Here is a 20,891-nt window from a genome sequence, read left to right on the forward strand (position 1 = left end):
TCAAAACTTGCTTTACTGAGAAGGGATTGGTCTTTGAGCTACAAACAGACAAAATATATTGGAATTGTAGCAATGAAGTCTGTGCAAGAAGATACATGTTTTAGATTTGATAAACCCTTTAAAATACAAGGAAAACAGCCTATTTGTTATAGGAGACAAGAAATTCTCTGTATTTCAGTGATGAGAGGCTCAAATTAAATAGTGTATGGGTGCATTTAGGTATCCTTTAAAAATTAAATTTTGATACCTAAGATGCAAGACACAACTCCTTACATGTAAATTCACATGAATCGAAAATGTTCAATAAAGGAAATATATATATATTTTTTCTTAATGATCTTAGTGTTTTAGATAGTAAAGTTTACTCTTGTGTGTGAATATACAGAGATTGAAATTGCCCTAGATCTATCGATAAAAACCCAAGGAGTGATTTAACTACCACTGCACATCAGGTTAAATGTTCATGAGTCTCCTTCATGAGAGATCACTTTGTGCCACTCAATTTTAGGCCCCAAATATACTGATCTGCTTTTTAAAGAATCCATTTTAGTCTCTACTGAGACAAAGCTAAATAGTTTTCCCCTACAAACACTTTTTTTTGGTTGCTTTCACATGTCCTCACTCTTGCTTATTAATTTGGGAACAATTAGCTTTGATGTGCTGTTACCTATCATCATCACTTCAACACCCAAAAAAGCTTATTGAAACAACATTGTGACACATCTTTTGTCACTGTTTTCAAAATCCCTCATGTTCACTATTTCACAGAAGAGAGAGAGTGATGCATTTCAATACAATCAAATGCTTGAAACTGTTTAGAAAGGGTCTATTTTCACCAGTGTTTTGGGCATCTTAGTGTGGATGATAGGCCAATAACAGCAAAAAGTATTTGCTTTTGAAAGAAAATGCGTTCACGTGGATTAAAACTTAACTGTAAACATTCTACTCAAGCCACTGTAAAGAGTTACAAAGCTGAAGGTTTCAAGCATTGTTTGAGAGAAGGGCTAATGGTCGAAATGTCAGCTTTGTAACTCTTTACAGTGGCTAATGTACATTGTCAACTCAGTTGATAATACTAAATTACCCTGTTAAACTCTCCCACTGACACAGCACCACAGTTTTTTGAGAAACCTACCCGCTTTATTCTACTTTAAAGTGTCTAATTTTCTCGATCTTAAGACATGTATTTAACAGGTTTAATGACTGGGTCAATACTTATACTACTTGCAAAGTAGGAAAAAGAGAACTCCCTTCATAGTTAAGAGAAAACTTTTCCAAATGTTAGACTCATGAGTTGCCAAGCACTCTAAGGATTGCCTCCCTTTCTCTTAGGGCCTTCCATGCTGCCTCCTTCTCCTTTTTGGTTGGTGACTTTCTTTTCTGTTTATATGCCATCATTTTTCTGAACCATTCCATTACTTCAGCATCTGCAACCTGTGCTCTGTGCTTAAGCTCCTGTCTTCTCATTTCCTCTTGTGTTAATTTTGAAAGCTCTGATTTCTGTTGTCTGTTCTTTGCAATCAAGACACGCAGTTCATTCTGATGGCGTTTAAGCTCAGCCAAGACCTCATCATCCACCTCTTCATCTGCCTGATCTTCTGCATCTAGCAACCCTTGAAAAACTAGCTCTTCTCTAATGCGTGCCTCTAAAGTTCGGGTATGAGGTACATGGGGTGCCTTACTAGGCGTGCGAGGGGGGTTGTTACCACTTCTTGTCATTGCACTATCAGAACTTCCAGATCCTGAGTTTTGCTCAGGAAGTGGTGCTATAATGTTTTCTTCAATCAAAGCTGATACTAATCTTTGTGTCAGAGAGCCAAATGGACACAAATCTTCCTCATGAAGTCCAGTGGTGTCTGCCTTTTTCAACAAAGATTTTTCACCAATTACTTTATTTGTGTTTTCACTGGTAGCGTTTGTTAAAGTACCACGCAATTTTTTATCATGTATCCTTGAACCTTCTTCTTGCTCTTCAAGCAGGTCCTCTTGAGCCCATTTCTCTCCATAGTGTCTTCCTAGGGGTGGGACTTTATAATATTCTTGTTCATCATCTGGAATTTTCAAGGATTCTTCAAGAAATTTCTGATCTTCAACTGTGATATCAGCACAATACGGTTCAACAGCAGCCCAGAAGCGGTTGGGAGTATCTGTCTTTGTTTTCACACTTGGGGGAAATGTTTCATCTTCCTGACTACCTTCAGAAGAAGCCGAATGTTTACTTTTTGGTCTCCCCACCAACTGGGCTCCTGGACTGGTGCTTCTTGACTCTTCCAATTTCTGTTTCTTTGCTCCTTTTTCCTCTGTTGCGGGTCGACTTCTTTTCAAAGAGCCTAAGGAATTAAGAATCTCCAACTCGCGTTGTCGCACACTCTTTTTATCTTTTTTCTCAGCCCAATCAATCAATAATTTAGTTTCGGAGTCTATCTGCCTAATTCGCCGATTGGCACCGGCTAGAAGTGTTTCTAGGTCACTTTGAAGCAAGTGAAGGTCTTCCGGGTTTAATCCTTGATCCGCTGAGCGTGTCAACAAAGACGTATAGAATGGGCACATGCTTTTGTGGTCGACCATTTTAAAATCACAGTACTGAAGAGGGCAGGGATCTGTGTCACCTTTCCCATCATCTAAAACGTTAGACATGGCTATATCTTACGGAAAACCATCAACAATTGTTGGAAACTTGCCTCAAGCAATAATAAATACAATGAAGCTATGCTTAGTAACCGCTCTATCGCTTCGTGCATTTAGATCGATGTATTCCTGGGAACCAATTTTTCCGCGTTGAACGCTTTTGGACACGTTAGAATCGGTTTCAAACCAAATGGACAAAACTTATTCTGGACTGAAACCATTTTCTACATTTCTCAACTATCTCTTGAGCTAAATAAGCGCCTGGTATGCAGCTCTGATATTACCGATAAAAAAAAAAACTTCTGAATCAAATTCTCCCCACTGCCACCCCCAGGGGATGAAGTCAATCGGTTAACCACCATCTCTGTTGTTGATGAAGCGGGGACGCCATGATGGATTCGCAGGGGCTAGCATCTTCCAAGGGGCTCCCAGACTTGAGTACAGGGGCTAATGATGATCCAGCACGGAATTCGAGTGGTACGAATACTATATCGTCTTGTTGGAGGACCTTTTTGTTTAATATTTTTTAGCTACAAGGGGTTTAAGTGTGCTTTTTCACTAGACTGCAACGTCATTGTCTAGCTGTCTCATCATGTAACGCTTGGAGACATCTTTGCCACAGAACGAGACATGATTTTAAGAAAACATTTATTCGAACGAATTCGATGATCAAAATCAACCATGTCTTCAGTAATAATAACATAGATTGCTAATTTGAAAGAATTTCAATTCATGAGACGCCATGTTGACCAACAGGGGTCAAATAGCTATTTATAGACGGTCTCTTTTAGAGAAAAATTATACGCACAGCATTTTATTTCATTTTGTCATGTAACAGAGACACAGAGTTGATCGAAATCACAATGATATCCTTATATTAACCTCTAAGATGTCTAAGGCAATGTTTGCTTCCCACCTTGATTGAGAGAAACAATATAATTTTGAAGTACAATACATACAATCAAAACTCCAAGTTTCAGCAGCCATTTGACGTTGCTTAAAGGAATTTGCCTGAGAAAGTACACTGGCAAAAAATCTGTCACACCCCGATCTACAATTTATCCAATACCCTGTTCCCTCTCTTTAGACTAACATCCTACCCAAGCAAGTTAGGAAGATATCTGTAGTTGCTTCTTGTTGTAAGACTATGAGCACACCCCCCTCTTTTCAGTGAAGTTCATTGTACGAGTCTAAAACAAAAAAATTGGAAAAAAATTGATGCCAGTGCCCTGAGGGAAGCTTTCACTTCCTGAGCTGCCTACAGCATGCTTACATCAACTTCTTTTTCACCGATCTTTTTGTACTTGTGTGAGGGACTGTGTCGAAAGGAGAGACTACTCATAGTATATCTTGTTGTGGAAATTAAGATAAGATCTTACAACTATATGCAAGTCACAAGGCTTGTTGGGTTGAGATAAACTGATCAAGCTATTCTTTTCCCTTTAAAAATGAATTCATTGTCCTAAAATGACTTCCCTTTATCTCAAATTGCAGAATATTGTGTAAAATGTACAGAGATATTTTATATCAGCTACAAAAAAATTTTTTTAATTTTTTTTGATATATCTGCCTGATATTAGATACAGATTCTGAACTTCTGAAAGACAAGGAAGTGAGTGAAAGAGACAACAAGAACCATTCATCTCCTAGTCTAAGCCAGATTGAATCATCATCTGCAAGTATTCTTCAAAATGAGCTTTCTGTTCCAACAACAGATACTGACTCAAGAGACAATAAATATGAGAAATATCTGTCCAATGTGTCTACAGAGTCCTGTGAGAGGGATCAGGTGCACTCAGTACAAGATTGTTTTATGGTGGACAGTAACATGGAAGAACAACTGTCATCTCACTTTCCCCATGGGAACACTGTGAACTCTGAGGAGGAAATGGAGATCACATTCCAACCCTCTGTGTATGGGGAAATTGGAGACAAAGATATTAATTCCTTTCCTAATGAAGGTGTTTTGTTGTTGTTGTTGTTTTTTTTTACATGTTATAATATAAATTCTTTTTGAATTTGTGAATAATAAATGTTACACTAAACCCTTTAACTCCCAAGATCTGATTGTTAATTCTCCCCTCTAGCTGCTATGCATTTCCTTGTAAATTAGTTATGAGAACTTAGTGCTAGATCAAGATAGCAGCTTCTACCCAATAAGTTTGAATAATCTCATTACCTGTCTACTGAAGAATATATCGATACTATTGGGAGAAATTTTATGTTAATCACTTCTGGGAGTTAAATGGTTAATTTTGTTATTTGAGTATTGATATGTATAACAAACAGGAAAGAGGGATGAGAAATCCATGTGCGCTGAAATATTATTTCTAAAATGATGGCATATTATCGAGTCAATAGTAAAAGAAGACTGAAAAATTACAATCAAACTTAGTTTAAAATGTCCTCAGTAATTTTACTATTCCATTATTTGGTTAATGAATGAATCATTCAGTGGGAAGTATACAGGTAGTACAAGCTGACTTTTCAATTAGAAGTTTTAAACCTGTGATTAGAAGTAGTTAGGTGTACATGCCATGCTCTAATGTTTTCATTGGGTAGTTTCAATGATCTCCATGCATCACTGAAAAAATATTTGACCGTATGAAATATTATTGGCAATCCATTTTCATATAATCAATCTCTCTCGCCTCCAAAAAGTCATGTTCTTAGTTCTCTAGGTTTATTCCTAAAGTTTTTTTTATTTATACAACAGTTTGATTCTCCTTCATGTAGGTGGAGTAAATCACTTGGAAGAAGGACAGCTTCACCATGACAGAATCAAGTCAGATTATAACCTGATCAGTGTTGATGACAGAGTCGTTCCTCTAGCATTGGATCCATTAGGTTCACCTAACAATGAGTCTGATCTTGTTCAGTGCTCATCAACAGCATTACAGAGTGATAATCAACAACTTGATGCTGAAGAGGCATCTTCTTCATTAAATACATGTAGGCAAACAGCTTTTTAAATTTGTTTATGTTTGTTCTCACTGAATCCAATTTCAGCTACTTGAAAAAAATCATTCATATATCTGAATAGTCCTTCTTGTTTTAATTGTTAATCAAAGGGGTGGAGATGCTCTCAAGCCAGTTCTGATCAGCAGAATTTTGGTGTGTCAACATCTGGCTCATAAAGGATATTTATTGAAAAGATCTGGGTTGAATATTTTCCTATGGTCAATGTGTTGTGTTCTTGTGCAAGATACTTTTTTCACTCTCAAGGTGCATCTCTCCACCCAGGAGTATGAGTGGGTGCAAGAAATTGATGACTGTTTAGGGAACTTAACAAACTGCCTGACATCTTTCCAAGAGGAGCAAATCCACATATTACTGTTAATACCCCATCTCTTAAAGTTCCACAGCCACTGTGAAATTGCATCGTTAATTTTGTAGTTTGCAACAGCTCACACTTGCCCCTTTCTGCAAATGACTTGATTTTAACGGTGGGGTGAAGATTGGTTTCTGCTCTCTGGGCTGCCATATAGGAGACCGGTACCCTCTGTTTGAGTTGTGTCAAGTTCCCTCCTGATACCTTACCACAGAGCATCATTTTTGTGATGAAATAAATCAGTGGAATAGGAGGCCTTGCTAGGTTAGGATGGTACAGTTACAATCTGTAAATTTATGCATAATCATAAACTGACCATAGGGTTTTTCCTTTTTTTTTCATAGCAGTGCAGAACTCTGATATAGGCAAAGAATCCCATGATATTGCCTTAAAGGAAGCACAACATGAAAACCAAGATCAAACAACCTCTGAAGTTCCCTTAGAGAATGCTACCTTACTTCAAGAACAAAACAAAAATAACCTGAGGGAGATCACAATTCAAGTTTACCCAGGACATAACTCTACTATATCTCTAGTGAACAATGCAATCCTTACCACTGATGTTGGTACCTTTTCAACACATGTGCCTGCAATCCTAACAGAAGGTGATGCTGAAGATAGTGAAACCCATTATCAAGTTGTTACGACCAGTTCTGCAATGCTTAACCAGGCAGATGGGAACTCTGCACTTGATGTGTTGACATCATCAGCAGACTTTGGTAGGAATGTCATTCTGACAGAACAGCAGCAGGTTCTGCTGAGTGGAATGCTTGTGCCTGGAGTCACAGCAAACCAAGCAATTCAGATAAACATGTCACATGATGCTAATACATGTATTGATGTGAATGAAATTGCCCAGGACAATCAGGTTTGAAAGTGAAACTTCTCTGTGTAAAAGCCACTCCTTTATTGAACAATTAACCCCCACTACATCTTTCTGAGCCACTTTTAATGATTTGATGTAGATCCCCAGTTGATAAAATTTACTTGTATTGACTAAGTGGGGAACTGGAAGGGAAATTGAAAGTATTTAACCCTTTCACTCCCACAAGTGACCAAGACAGAATTTCTCCTTACAATATCAATACAATATCAAGCAGGTAGGTGATGAGAATAGAGAAGAATATCAATTATGGGATTATTAGTTGATCCAATACCAAATTCTCTGAACTAACATCATAAGAATTGTATGGCAGATAGTAAGGAGAATTACTAATTAGATCTTGGGAGTGAAAGGGTTAATATAGACCTTGCTGCGCTCAGTCTGTATGTCATGACAAGCACAAAATATTCTCCTGTTAAGCCTGACCTAACTCAGTCTATAAACTTTTATCATATGACTCCCATTCTTTCTCTTTCTCCCTTTTTTTTTATGTATTTTGCAACTTGCAGGTCTGAACTTGGGACTGTGTGGTTGTTAACAGTGCCACCTGCACTATTGCATACAACACTTGCAATGGGATTTTTTCCATGTTTTTTTTTCTACAAAGCATGTAAGGTGTCATGTGGTTGACAGAATAATTTTTATTAACTGTCATTACTAGAGGGTGACCAAAACAGAAATGCATGGCAGACAGGGGAGAACATTGATGTTCAGATAATGGGAGTAAGAGGGTCATACCCATCAGAAGAATTTGAATACTTATCAGTTTTTTCTCTCTTTGTTGTCAATAGGAGGATGAGTGTGTTGATGGAAAGGGGCACCTTTGTCCTCATCCTGGCTGTAATAAAGTCTGTGCCAAAGCTTACAAACTGAAGCTGCATATGCTGTCGCATACAGGGGAAAGGCCCTACAAGGTACAATAAACATTAGTCTGTTTCAGTTTCTGGTCCAGCTTGCTTATGAGTACTAGGGTGCAGCTTGGTACATAACTCTCTAACACTTGAACTCCCATGTGAGTGACCAAGACAGAAGTTCTCCATACAATTTCAATATTATATCAAGCAGACAGTTACAAAAACCAATTAGAGGATTGTAAGATGATCCAATAGCAAATTCTCCAAAGTAAAAACATGAGATTTGTATGGAGACAGTAGGGAGAATTACTTATGAGATCTTAAGAGTGAAAGGGTTAAGATAGGACATTAGACCAGCACACAATCCAAATGATCCTAGCCTAGTTAGGGTCAAGTCAGAGCCTTTTAATCTAGACTCAAACAAATACACCATTAGGTAGATGCATGCCTCATTTCAGATACAAATTGGCTTGAATCTCATGTCAGACTCCAATCTCTTTATTCCACACTTGACTTATTCCACACTAACATGAATTGCTATTTTTTAGATGAATTATACTAGCAATGTAAGTGCATACACATACATGCACATGCTACGTTGAATATCATTTGTAGTTTTAATTTATTGATTAATTTTGCCATTTTAGTGTCCTCATGAAGGATGTGAGTGGGCATTTACCACAGCATACAAATTAAAAAGGCATGCCAGGGGCCATACTGGAGAAAAACCTTTCCTGGTAAGACTTTTTTTGTCGTTATTCAATGATAGTTTTTGAAATGTTTGAAAACTTGTAATTATTTCATCAGATAACCCTAAAATGTTTCACACTAACAGAGACGAAATGTTGCTGAACTAGAAAATTTTCTAACAAAGAAACAGCAGTCTTGTTTCAATTACAAAGCAGACAGCTGCATCCCTGTAGCAACTACCAGTACAGGTTTATTAACTGCATCCCTGTAGCAATTACCAGTACAGGTTCATTAACATCATGACAGCAGCTGACCTGTATCATTGGCTCTCTCACTCAAGTCACCTACTGCGGTAGCTTGCCATAAATTTGTTCATAATATTTCTCATAACTTAGCATAATTTTTGTTTCTATGTTACAGTGTACTCATGAAGGATGTGGAAAATGCTTTACCACTGCTTACAACTTAAAAACACATATGAGGGCGCACTGCAGGACAGACACATTCATGTGTGGTTTTGAAGGATGTGAAAAAACGTTTCCAACGGAGCACAAGCTAAAAGTACATGAAAGGAAACATGCCGCCGAATACAAACCTTACAGGTGTGAGGTGGAATCATGTGGCAAGATGTTCGCTGCTTTTAGTGCTTTGACCTCACACATGAGAATTCACACAGGCGAAAAATCTCATGGATGTCCTGTAGAGGGATGCGAGAAAAGATTTACTAAAGCATCCAAGTTAAAGTTACACTTGAGGTCACACACAGGAGAGAGACCCTTTCCTTGTGAAGTTCAGGTACAGTTTACCTCCAGCTCTTGTTGTTCGAGGGTTGGATAATGTTATCTATTGGATAAATCTCTATCCATTGGGTAGAGCATTACGCTTTACTATGTCTTATCTGGTGGATAGCAATTTATCTCAGTATTGGACACATAGCGTTTTCTGTCCTTGATACAACTGGGCCCAGTACTCTTCTTTTTCTCCACAGTTCTAGATAATTTTGAGCCACGTTTGATCCCAATGCACTGACTGTTAGTGGACCACACGCACACTAGATATCCAACACAATTTTTTTTAAATTTATCCCTTTATCTCTAAAGGGTTGTGGCTGGTCATTCACAAGTGCCTACAAACTCAAGAGACATATGCGCAAACATACTGGGGAGAGACCTTTTGTGTGCAATTATGAAGGATGTGGTAAATCTTTCACAAGATCAAGTCATCTGAAGACTCACAAGCTTGTTCATACAGGAGAAAAACCTTACATTTGCCCTTTTGATGGTAGGAAACGTTTCAATGAATTATTAAGAGGGATAGAGATGGCCAAGAAATGGCACTCTGACTTTAGGCCGCATCCCTAGGCGAGGTCTTGAGACAGTGTGTCTCAGCGTATATAATTTTACCATGGATATCCCGCTTTGTATGGAATCTTATATGATAAAGGGCTAACGCTAAAAGAATCAATTTTAGAAACTCTTTACGGTGGCCAAGTTACATTATCAACTCATTTGATAAACCAGATTATCTTGTCATTATCTTGATTATCTTGTTGGCATTGGTATTGTTGTTCAACAAATATCATGTCTGATCCACAATGAGTACACGCTGTGTTCAACTGACATTCACCTTAACGTTCATTTCATATTTATCTCTTTATTTTAATTTTTTGTTCCGTTTAAAGGATGCAGCAAGGCGTTCACAGCTAGCAGCAGCCTGAATGTGCATATTTGTAAACACACTGGTCAAAAGCCATTCAAATGTAACACAGAAGGCTGCAGTAAGACATACACAACGGCTGCTAACTTAAGAGCGCACCAGAAACGGCATGGAAACAAGGCACTAAGAGGTAGGGTGATGAGCTTTCTTGGTAACGTAAAAATGGACGTTCGCAAACTGGGAAGAATTACACGCAGGTTGGGATCTTTTTAACGGAAAGCCTCAGCTTAAAACATCTTCGACTTCTAAATATTATTTTATTTGAATACAAACACGAAAGAGGAGATAATGAACCAACTAGGTACAAAGATGACAACGGGTGGGTGGAAAAAAAAAACAAGTGACAAACTTAAAAAATCAAAATATGATACTCTTAGACAGATGAGTATATTTCCAACTTCAGCAATTTCTCTATCATGAATATTCCTTAAGGTGATTCCTCAGAAAAAAAATTATTGAACAGTTTTTTTTAAACTTTCCTTAAATGTTACCTAACAATGTCTGTTTCGAAAAATACAATAAAAAGATAGATCACCGTGCATGTTTAAGAGATACAATGGGCCAAACTTACCCCATTTATACCTGTAATCACGCTCGTCATTTCATCGCTTCACGATACGTTTTGCTCCAGCTGGAAGCAAGGGTTTTTAAAGTAGCACTCGAAAAAAACTTGATAGGTAAAAGTCTTGAGTGTATGGAACAATTTGATATATAATTTGTGGGAAAATTACGCAAATTTAAACGACATGCATGTTATACATCCTTTGAAGGCGCAATATTTCACTTCCCTCAGTCAGGTTTTCTTTTGGAAAAAGGGGATGTAGCGTTCTTCGTTGAACTAACTTAAACAGTAATGATTATTCGCAAACAAAATCAAAATAATTTCAAACTCATGATAATACTTTTTAAAGACATATTTTGGTATGACTCGTGCCATCGTCAGGTTATTGTGGCATGCGTCATGCTGAAACAGTTTGTCTTTTAAAAGTATTATCGTGAGTTTGAAATTTTATGCGATTTTCACAAAGTTACGGAAGTATCTACAAGACTTTTCCAAAATGCTAGATAGCAGGCACCCAGAACCTTTTTTTTCTGCAAAGTGAACTTATCTAGGTTAACAATCACTTTTCACTTAACCTCTCTTCAGCTCTCTTTTTCTCTTCTCAGTTGTTTTTATCTTCCTTTCTCTGGAAACGAGGGAAAACAGATCCGGAGAACTAGTTTCCTATCTGCTACGCCATCTGTGTGGTTTCCTTTGAATGGATTTTCCTCCTTCTTAAACTTGTATTTTGTTATTACCTTGCAGTTGATTTCACAGACTCGTCTCAGGGTGCTTTGGCAGCTGATCTCAGTGCAGTTAGCTGTGGAAGCATTTCGAGTGAAACCGAACCAGAAGTCTTGTATACTACAATCGGCGCTTTTCATTCAAGTAATTTTAGCTTAGAGGATGCCACGAGACTTTCATCTGTAGGTGTCCATTTACCATCGAGTGCCCTGTGTGCCCTGGTTACTTCTACAGGGCACCCACTCGTCTCACCTACCACCGAAGTAGTCCTGGAAACTGAGAAGAAGCATGCAGATGACGGAGAGATAAAAACAATTTCAGGAATCCAAGTACCCGTTCAACAAGAGCAGTTTGTTACTGAGGGTTTAGAGAGCACCTCCAAGATAGATGTGTCTGAGTTTGTGGGAAGAAGCGCAAATGATGATCAAGACTCTATTTCTCATCATCCTGTCCAAGCAAGAGCTGAAATGATTGGAGGGACAGTTTTGGAAGGAAACAAGCTCACTGGCGGGTTTGACTTGTGTATAACCAGCATGATGAGTCATATAACGAGTGAGGCAGGTCAGGAAGGATCAGGAACTACCACAAAAACTTTACATGCTAGTGCCTCTAGTAAAAGATCGCGAAGTCTTGATTTCAGAGATGTGCACCCGGAGGACCAGTTTGCCCCACCTGCTGTTATATTTCAGGTTAGTTATCTTTTCTCGCCGTTCTTTATAGAGCACTTTTCAATTGAGTGTCGTAAAACCAGAACCAAAGTGATCACAACGGCCAGTCAGAACAAAAAATTATATAACCAGAGCCAAGTTCGAGCTTGAAGTGAAAACATGTAAATTTCTTGAAGCGCGGGAAAACGCCAATGATAAAGTCGGGATTCACGTATTTTGTGGACCAATCACAGGGAAAAGTAAAGCAAAACCAATGCAATTCCAAATCCCTTTCGACGCTTAGTTGAAAACTTGCTCTATTTCTGAGTATGATTGATGTAGCTCGAAAGGTTTCCGGATTTCTATTCTCAATTTAAACATACGGAAAGCTTCGAGGAATTTTGTACAGAAGAATTTTGTGACACCCAGGTATTAATATCAACCACTCTCAATTGTGTTCAATTTTGTTTTTATTTATTTTACTTTTGTTGTTTATTTATTTATTTATTTATTTATTTATTTATTTATTTTTCATCCTCATTGAGAATACAATAAGCAATCATAGGATGAGGTTGCGCAGGATATCGTAAATTATAAAAACCGAGGTCTGAGTTATCTGCCGAAGCAGATAGCTGTCCATTCGTAGAATGGAATTTTCCATGGCGGAACTTAGAATGTTTTCCTTTCGGTTAGAAGTCAATACGGACATCCGATGATAGAACAATGTATTCCTCATCGCTTGGTTTCTTTCTTTAGGATGAAGTCAAGTCTTCAGACACCGAGAATGAAGCTGAGGTATTAGTGGCCCAAATCCAACGATCCCCGGAGGGTGTTTCCACAGTACGACTCCCTAAGGAGTCGCTGCAGATCAATTTACCCCAGGGGTTAATAACTGACCCGGCGGCGGTAACTATGGTTCATATGTCTGGTACAGAACACATGGAGGTAGACGGCAATGATACCACATCTCATGTAACAACACACGATGTGTCCTCGGATATTTCTCTAGTACCCATTTCTTCTCTCACAGATGTAGCTGATGAAAGAAGAAGTCTTGGAAAAGGGGACCTGTCCCCTTATTTGGACAACCACAGCTCGTCAGAACAAGATGAAGGCAACGGTGATACTTACCCAGAAAGTACAATTAACTTACAAGATCTGCGTTGATAAAGAAAGGAGGAAAATGTGAAAGAAAAGCAGCACCTAATTAAACTAATGCAAATAAATTTTGATACTAAATAAATAAATGTACAGAATTCCAATATATAATACGTGGTTATTTGAGTAGAAATAACTTATTTTAACACAGTTTCTGAAGAAAATTTTTTGTCACAAGAGAGAATTTTCAGTGCTGGAACAAATTGTTTGGCGTTGCTTCTCGAGGGGATCATAGTGAACTGCGATATCACCGAGGTACTTTTGGGCGGGTGCAAAACGGTTATCCTTACTTCAACAGATCTTTCACTGCATCCTCAGTCCCACTGGCTTAAACCTGAAAGCTTACTGATACGATTCGGCTTATTTATTCAAGTTACACATTCACTAGGTCATTCTATTATTCATTCAGGTGATACGTCAAATTAAGACTGAGTTGGAGAATCATTAGGCGAAAGTCAGATCGACAAAAACTCTTGTCTTTGCGATCGCTGCAACAAGTCGCACTTATTTGACCCCTGGTGTGTCCTCATCTGACCAACAAGGAAGTGCGCACAAACTATTTTAAATAGCTCTTTGTTATACTGTTAAGGCGGTATAACGGTAGACACTAATCTTGGTCTTCGCCATACGCGCTTCTGTGACGGCTGTCACTCAATAGAACTTGGTCACTGCTAAATCAGCCAAACTTTTCAGAAAAAATGTTAAAAGTCAAATTATTTTTCCCTCGATGATGCTACCCTATTTAATCCGAATCAGAAACAGAGGATACAATGTATATGCTTTACGGGTAACACACTCAATAATTTTTTCACTATCGTTCGACCGCGAGAAAGCCTGGAAACTAGTTACCTTGCTATATGTGTCGTGTAAAAATAACACGATGTCGCGTTTCAACAGAATAGGACTCTTCGTGACGAGAATATAAACTACTTTCTCGCTTCAAGTCACAGTTTATTACAAAAAGAAGTACTTTGGCTCGTCATAATGGGGTCTGAAGTTGATTGTTCCGGAGTATCGAGAGCAGTTTGGCTTGTGAAGGTAAAGTTGGTATCATTTAAACACTTTCAGACTTGTGTAGAAATCTTGTTTTCCATGTGACATCAAGGGCAGATAGTTGGAGAAATGGTTTCCATGTTAGTTCATAATATCATTTTAATGTGATATACTTACTGGATTAATTGTTTTCTTTGTTCAGGTACCAAAATATCTGTCTAACATTTGGATGGACAACACTGATGCTTCTGGAATCGTGGGGAGTCTTCAGATAAGCAAGTAAGACGGCAACTTCCGGCCGGTTCATTTTTCAAGAGGAACGTTTAAATTGATTCAATTCAACTTAAGATGATTCACATTTAAATGTTGCCTATTCTAGTGATTATTTGATAGAAATCGATACTCTACTTTAAACGGTATAGACTTTGATATCTTGGGGATCACAAAATATTCAATCAAACAAATATTTCAAAAACAGTATTTGAAGAAAATTGGTTTTGTATTTTAATTAGTATAATTCAGTTGTAGAACCCACATCATATGATAAGATGAATTACGCACTCATTTCAAGTGGTTTTTGTTACATGATCAATTGAAGCACAGATGCCTAGATCATCTCCCTATTAATAATACTTTACCTCTTTATTATATAAAGTAGATAGATTCTATATTGCTGTAGGTCTGTACTGAAATAGATCACAGTAAACAGGTGGCTGCCCTTCATATGCCATGATTTTGTTCTCACCGCCTTTTCATGTCACCTGTGATCTATTGCGGAACAAACATACAAGAACATGGAATCTATTTGCTAAATGAAATATGCCAATGATACCAAAATTGATTAATAGTTGTTACTCACAACATATTCCTTTGAAAATTGGTATCTATTTCTAACAAAATTCTTTACTTCTCTCAAAAGTTATTGATCATAGATTTTGTCAGTTGAGCATGTTCTGAATTAACTTTTTGACTACATTTACAACATAATAAATCTTGCTTTAAAGCTTATAAACTGCTTCTTTTATCAACAGCAATCCTCAGAGAAATGAGGTATGTGGTAGATTATCCATGTTCTAGTTTTTCTAGCAAGTGATATTATTATGTACCAATAAAAAATTAGGTAATGATTATGATAATGATTATTTTATAAAAATGAGAAGGAAGCTCTCTTCTTATAAATGAGTTTTAGAAGTCTGGCAAATGGTATGAATATGGGTAATTATTAAAAGAGGTTTTAACCCTTTCACTCCCACAAGCGACCAAGACAGAATTTCTCCTTACAATATCAATACAATATCAAGCAGGCAGGTGATGAGAATAGAGAAGAATATCAATCATGGGATTATTAGTTGATCCAATATCAAATTCTGTGAACTAACATCATAAGAATTGTATGGCAGATAGTAAGGAGAATTACTAATCAGATCTTGGGAGTGAAAGCGTTAAGTAATGTGTTAAATATCTGCATTCACATTCAAAGGATCTTTCCTCTTTATGTCCCAGTCCCCCTCAGGTTACCCCCTTCTCAGTCCTCTGTTCCCTTGGGAGTAAAGAAAGGGAGGGACCCAGTGAATGAGGTTGACATGTATGTTAGGCCAGATTCCTGAAAAAAGATGAGCACTAGTAACTGATGTATTGAATAATTATCAGACTACAAACAATTTATCTTCAAATCCCAAGTCATCTTAAAAGCATGAATATGTTTTTATATATCTTTGTGTCCTCCCACATTGTTGGTGAGGGAAAAGCTAATCAGTAATTTTTTTTTCAACTAGTTTGGTTGCATGTTTCAGGTGGCATTTAATCTGTCAGATGCATTGGCAAATAAGGAAGACAACTCCAACAAAGATGGCCAAGACAGTACAAATAAAGACGGAATAGGCAGCTTCAAGGTTCCCAGGGAGTACAAGATGGTTTTATCTAAAGTCGAACAGTCAATGGGAGTGTTTTCAGAAGGACCAGGAGGTTATATTTTAAGATAGAATGCAAAATGTCCTCATGAACCCTCACCCCCAAGATCTAAAAACCAACTCTGTACAGTTTGGTGGATATTTCTTTTAATTTTTGTATTTAAAAATTTGGTGTCCAGTGAAGCCACATGACATGAGTATTGTTGATTGGCAGAAGTCAAAGTTCGAATGAAGCAATAGCAATCATTTCTGATAAATACTCGCATGTTTAAATTGTACATTATTTTTCCATCAATGCTCAGACACTCTAAAATGTTCTCATCTATTCATTCAAAATAATGTAATTCTATGGTCAAATATGGAGGCGTGGTGGCCTCATGGTTAGTGCGCTCGACTCCTGATCAAGTGGTCCGAGTTCAAGCCTTGGCCAGGGTCATTGTGTTGTGTTCTTAGGCAAAACACTTTACTCACACAGTGCTTCTCTTCTCCAGGTGTACAAATGAGTACTAGCAAATATGCTGGGGGCAACCCTGCGATGGACTAGCATCCCATCCAGGGGGGAGTAGCAATACTCCTAGCCGCTTCATGCTAAGGAAACCAGAGTTAAGCACTGGCCCCGTGGGCCACCTAGGCCTGTATAAAGGCTTTACTTTACTTTTTTACTATGGTCAAATATTGCTTTTCTTTCTCTTAGCCTCAGTGGAAGATGATGAAGAAGAAAAAAAACCTAAAAAAAGTGAGTAACAACATTGTCTTAAATATCCTGGGTGTTTAATGATGTTTCAGTTGATCATGAATGATAAACCAATTAATACTGAGGCTATTGAACCCTCAAACTCCCAGAAGTGACAAACATGTAACTTTTCCCTATAATATCCATACATTATCCAGCAAACAGGTAATAAGTATACTCAAACAGGTAGAAATTGTTATCTTGTACTAACACCAAATTTTTATAACTAATTTACAAGGAAATGTGTAGCAGTTAAAGGGGAGAATTAGCAATCAGATCTTGGGAGTTTAAAGGTTAACCCTTTAACTCCCAGAAGTGATTAACATAAAACTTCTCCCTACAATATCCATACAGTCTTCAGCAAACAGGTGATCAGAATATTAAAACTTAAATCAGGTAGAAGCTGCTATCTTGATCTAGCAACAAGTTCTCATAACTAATTTACAAGGAAATGTGTAGCAGCTACAGGGGGAGAATTAACAATCAGATCTTGGGAGCTAAAGGGTTAAGAGACATAAAAAAAGTCTTTAAAACAGTCTCTTGAAAGTTAAACAAGAAAAAGATCTGGTCTGTCATCGCAACCTTGGGATTCCACACTCTCTTTTGTCTTATCATTGGGACAGTCAAGGAAAAACTATCTTTCTGTAAAAATTCTGAGTTTGTGTTTGATTAACTTCCAACAGCCAGCACCTTAGCTATTGATTATCACATAGCACTTATTTTTCTGCAGGTCAGGTCACTATTGAAGGAGTACTTGTACAGAAAGCTGACTGTCGGCCAATTCAGCCTAGTGCTGACTACCTGAGTTTGAAAAAGTAAGCACTTTTTCCACATGCATAGATGTGTGTGGTTAAACAGTTTAATTCCAACATTTGTGGTCCATAACTTTGTGGACAGAGTTATTATTGGCTCCTCGTGATTTTCCCTTTATTCTGATTGGCCACTGCAGGTAGTAACTTAATAGTTTCAAATTGTAACACTCAATCACTAAGAACTCCTACTAGAGGAAAAGGTTACCCACATGTTATTGTAACAAAAGAGTCCTGTATAGTCATCATGTGTCATGATTGCAACATTGTTGTGCTATTTTTTTTACTTATTTACCAGGAGGACAATTGTTAATAAAAGTAAATCAGGACGGCAAGCCATACAGGTTGACCGTGTTATTAAATATCGTCCAGTGTCTGACCACAAGGCTAATGTGAGTACTCTAATTTTTTCAAAATTTCTTTTTAATCACAATGGTATGCGTACACTTTGCAATACTATACATGCTCATGATATACTAGAGTGAAAGAGTAAGAGTTGTATCTCAGGTTATCCTTGCAACTTGGAAACAAGTCTCAAATCACTTTTTTTTTTTCCACTGATCAAATTTTTTTACGCAATTTTCTCAGACTCACTTCTTTTTGGAAGAACTATTCAATTCAATGTTCTCCAGTCTGCCTATTCAAAGTTGTAACATTCCCTTTCCTCACAGATTGAACACGAAAAGAAAAAGAAAGAAGAAGGAAAGAGAGCTCGAGAAGATGAAGATGTTGTCAAAGCGTTGCTTTTCAATGCATTTGAAAGACATCAATACTATAACTTGAAGGACCTCATAACTATCACAAAACAACCAGTGGTGAGTGACCAAAAATAAATTTCTCCTCACAATACTCACACATTTTAAAGTAAAAGTCTCAAAACAAAAGTGATGAGAAATGCATGGAGAATAGTGTAGAGAATTGATATTTTAATCTGGGGAGTGAAAGGGTTCAAGACATTTTGGTCATTGAGGAATTATTATGGAATGAAACGTGCAAAACAATTTCCCACCAAGGCTCTGAGGGAAATTGGAAAGGGGGGTGGGAAGGGTGGGAAGAGTGGGAAGGGTGGGAAGGTAGGTCATTTGCCTCGTTATTATGTTTTTGAACCCCTGATTTAGGTGTCAGGGATTGGTTGTTCAAAGCTTGGTAAGAATGACCCAAGGATTAATTTGAAATCTAATTTCAGATCTGAAAGCTTTAAGAAAAAAATTCAGCATAATTCCTCTTTTCTCTGGAATGTGATTATTGGATGCTCTAAACTGAACGGAGAAAATTATCCCACAAAGGCTTTTGAGCAAAGGAATAGAGAAACCCAGATTAAAATCTGACCCTAGGTTAATGCTAATCAGCCTTCAAATAACTAGACCCTGGAATCAATGATATGTCTCCATTATTTTGTTTTTATTTGAAGTATTTTTATTATTATCAATCAATGTCAGTATCTGAGTAACTCCACCCACCCCTCCCCCTCCCCTAACCCAACAACAGTCAACTGTTAACAGACAGAAGTTAATGTTGGTTTAAGGGGGGGGGGGGGGTAGGTGGACACTCTCTCAAATAATGAAATTGATTCATCATCATCATCATCATCATCATTATTATTATTATTATTATTATTATCATTGTTATTATTACAATTTCGTTAATGACGTTCACTTTTTTTTTCTGCTTTTTGTTATGGTTGGATGGTTTTACCATCAGTAACACAAGTAACGTTGATTTTCATGTCTGAAGAATGTCTACCCCTTACTTAATCACAAGTGCAACTATTTTGGAGATGACTTTTAACCCGGTTAAAAATTGTTCCTTGTTACTGATCTGACAAGAACCGATCTCCTTGTTCTTGTAGGCATATCTAAAGAGTATATTGAAAGAGATTGGACATTATAACACGAAAAATCCTCACAAAAATATGTGGGAGTTAAAGCCTGAGTACAGACATTACAGCAACAAGAACAGCGATGATAATGGAAAGGAAGGAACAAGTTCGTAAACAAATTTAGCCATTTAGACTCACGTGCAAGCGACAAGAGGTGAGGGCCCCAACAGCGTAGATGCAACGGGATCTGAAAAAAGCTCAAGAGACATCTGAAGTATGGGCAGTTGTTTTCCGTTGCAGGCCTCGTCTACGCAGTGTTTATATTTTAAAAACACAACACAAGTTTTCCGTTTTCACAGGAAAATGGATTTTTAAAACGTTATTGTCAACTCTTCAGTGAGCCCACCGGCGGCTCGAACGCTTGAATGTACCTTCGAGCATGCCCACAACGATCATCTAATTCTCCCGGGAATCATTGCAAAGAGCAGGGACTTTCGTAATTTCAGAACGTGCCGTTTTCAGTGGATAATTTGTCCAGTTTAGTCTAGGCAATACGGCCAACCGAATAAAAATAAAGGTGTGTTTTCAGATGTTTTAATTGCAGCGGACTTCAACGACATCGTATCCAATAGAAGAAAGAGGGAAAGTTTCTGTGGTGCTGTGTCGGTGGGGGGGTTTATTTAATTTTATCAAGTGACTTGATAATTAAAACTGGCCAAGAGTTGGTAAAGAGTTTCTAAAGCTGAAGTTTTGAGCGCTTTCTGCTCGTCAGAGTGAATGATTGCATCCATAGATTCACTTTGCGAATATCTCCCATTATATTTTAGACAGCCTTATAATCAGCGCCTCTTGAGCGCACGTGCAGTTGACTCGCTTTCTCGCCTAAAATGTTGCTTTGCCTTCTAGAAAGCGTTTGACAAATGACTCTCGATTCTGATCCACATTGATGAAGGATTCTCAAGGCCTTGTTGTTTTGATATTGTGTTACAACTGTGTACAAAATTATGTACACTGCGAATTGTGGATCACTTTGTTAAGATAGTCAAACTCTTACAAGGAAACAATAAACTAAGTTCGAATTACAATGACCACAATTGGTGAAAAAGGTTAAAATATTTTAAATCAATTACCTTGACTTCATTGTAAAGTGTCTAAAGACGCAAATTATCGATAAATTCACAGTTTTACACAGCTTTAGTCAGTACTACTTTTAAATATACGACTTAACTACTAGAACAACAGTAACGGACTCCTCTATTGTCTGTCTCATTTCATCTTTCAGCAGTAAATCTAGAGGAACGGGTTTAGACTTAAATTTAGGAACGCAAGGGATGCGTTGCATCTTAAAGCAACCTTACTTGATACGTCACTGAGGGAGAAAAGAAATACTAAAGGTCTCACTAAAGCTTGTGGAAGATAACATACGACCATAATA

General features: G+C 37.6%; 3 protein-coding genes across 5 annotated transcripts; 2 read left to right on the forward strand and 1 right to left on the reverse strand.

Annotated features, from left to right (window-relative positions):
- Positions 1-303: 303 nt before the first annotated feature.
- On the reverse strand, positions 304-2,726 carry LOC131787234 (transcriptional adapter 3-like). The gene has a single exon (XM_059104324.2). It carries the CDS (start codon positions 2,635-2,637, stop codon positions 1,288-1,290), a length of 1,350 nt encoding a protein of 449 aa, XP_058960307.2. The 5' UTR covers positions 2,638-2,726; the 3' UTR covers positions 304-1,287.
- A 65-nt stretch (positions 2,727-2,791) lies between these two features.
- Positions 2,792-13,282, forward strand: LOC131787233 (uncharacterized). Of its 3 annotated transcripts, none has more exons than XM_059104319.2 (11): positions 2,792-3,105; positions 4,209-4,589; positions 5,365-5,580; positions 6,304-6,827; positions 7,634-7,756; positions 8,344-8,433; positions 8,807-9,181; positions 9,487-9,667; positions 10,068-10,232; positions 11,409-12,076; positions 12,791-13,282. In XM_059104319.2, the coding sequence occupies exons 1-11, from the start codon at positions 3,018-3,020 to the stop codon at positions 13,199-13,201; spliced, it is 3,222 nt and encodes a 1,073-aa protein (XP_058960302.2). In that variant the 5' UTR covers positions 2,792-3,017; the 3' UTR covers positions 13,202-13,282. The 3 variants fall into 3 exon arrangements, with proteins under 3 accessions (XP_058960302.2, XP_058960303.2, XP_058960304.2); XM_059104320.2 differs by having other exon boundaries at positions 6,307-6,827; XM_059104321.2 differs by having other exon boundaries at positions 4,398-4,589.
- Positions 13,283-14,098: 816 nt separating this feature from the next.
- Positions 14,099-20,046, forward strand: LOC131787240 (general transcription factor IIF subunit 2). The gene is made up of 9 exons (XM_059104331.2): positions 14,099-14,230; positions 14,388-14,464; positions 15,217-15,235; positions 15,979-16,150; positions 16,790-16,831; positions 17,559-17,643; positions 17,936-18,029; positions 18,309-18,452; positions 19,487-20,046. The coding sequence occupies exons 1-9, from the start codon at positions 14,177-14,179 to the stop codon at positions 19,628-19,630; spliced, it is 831 nt and encodes a 276-aa protein (XP_058960314.2). The 5' UTR covers positions 14,099-14,176; the 3' UTR covers positions 19,631-20,046.
- The last annotated feature ends 845 nt before the right edge of the window (positions 20,047-20,891 follow it).

The sequence above is a fragment of the Pocillopora verrucosa genome, chromosome 6, assembly GCF_036669915.1.
Source record: "Pocillopora verrucosa isolate sample1 chromosome 6, ASM3666991v2, whole genome shotgun sequence".
NCBI classification, from domain to species: Eukaryota; Metazoa; Cnidaria; class Anthozoa; order Scleractinia; family Pocilloporidae; genus Pocillopora; species Pocillopora verrucosa.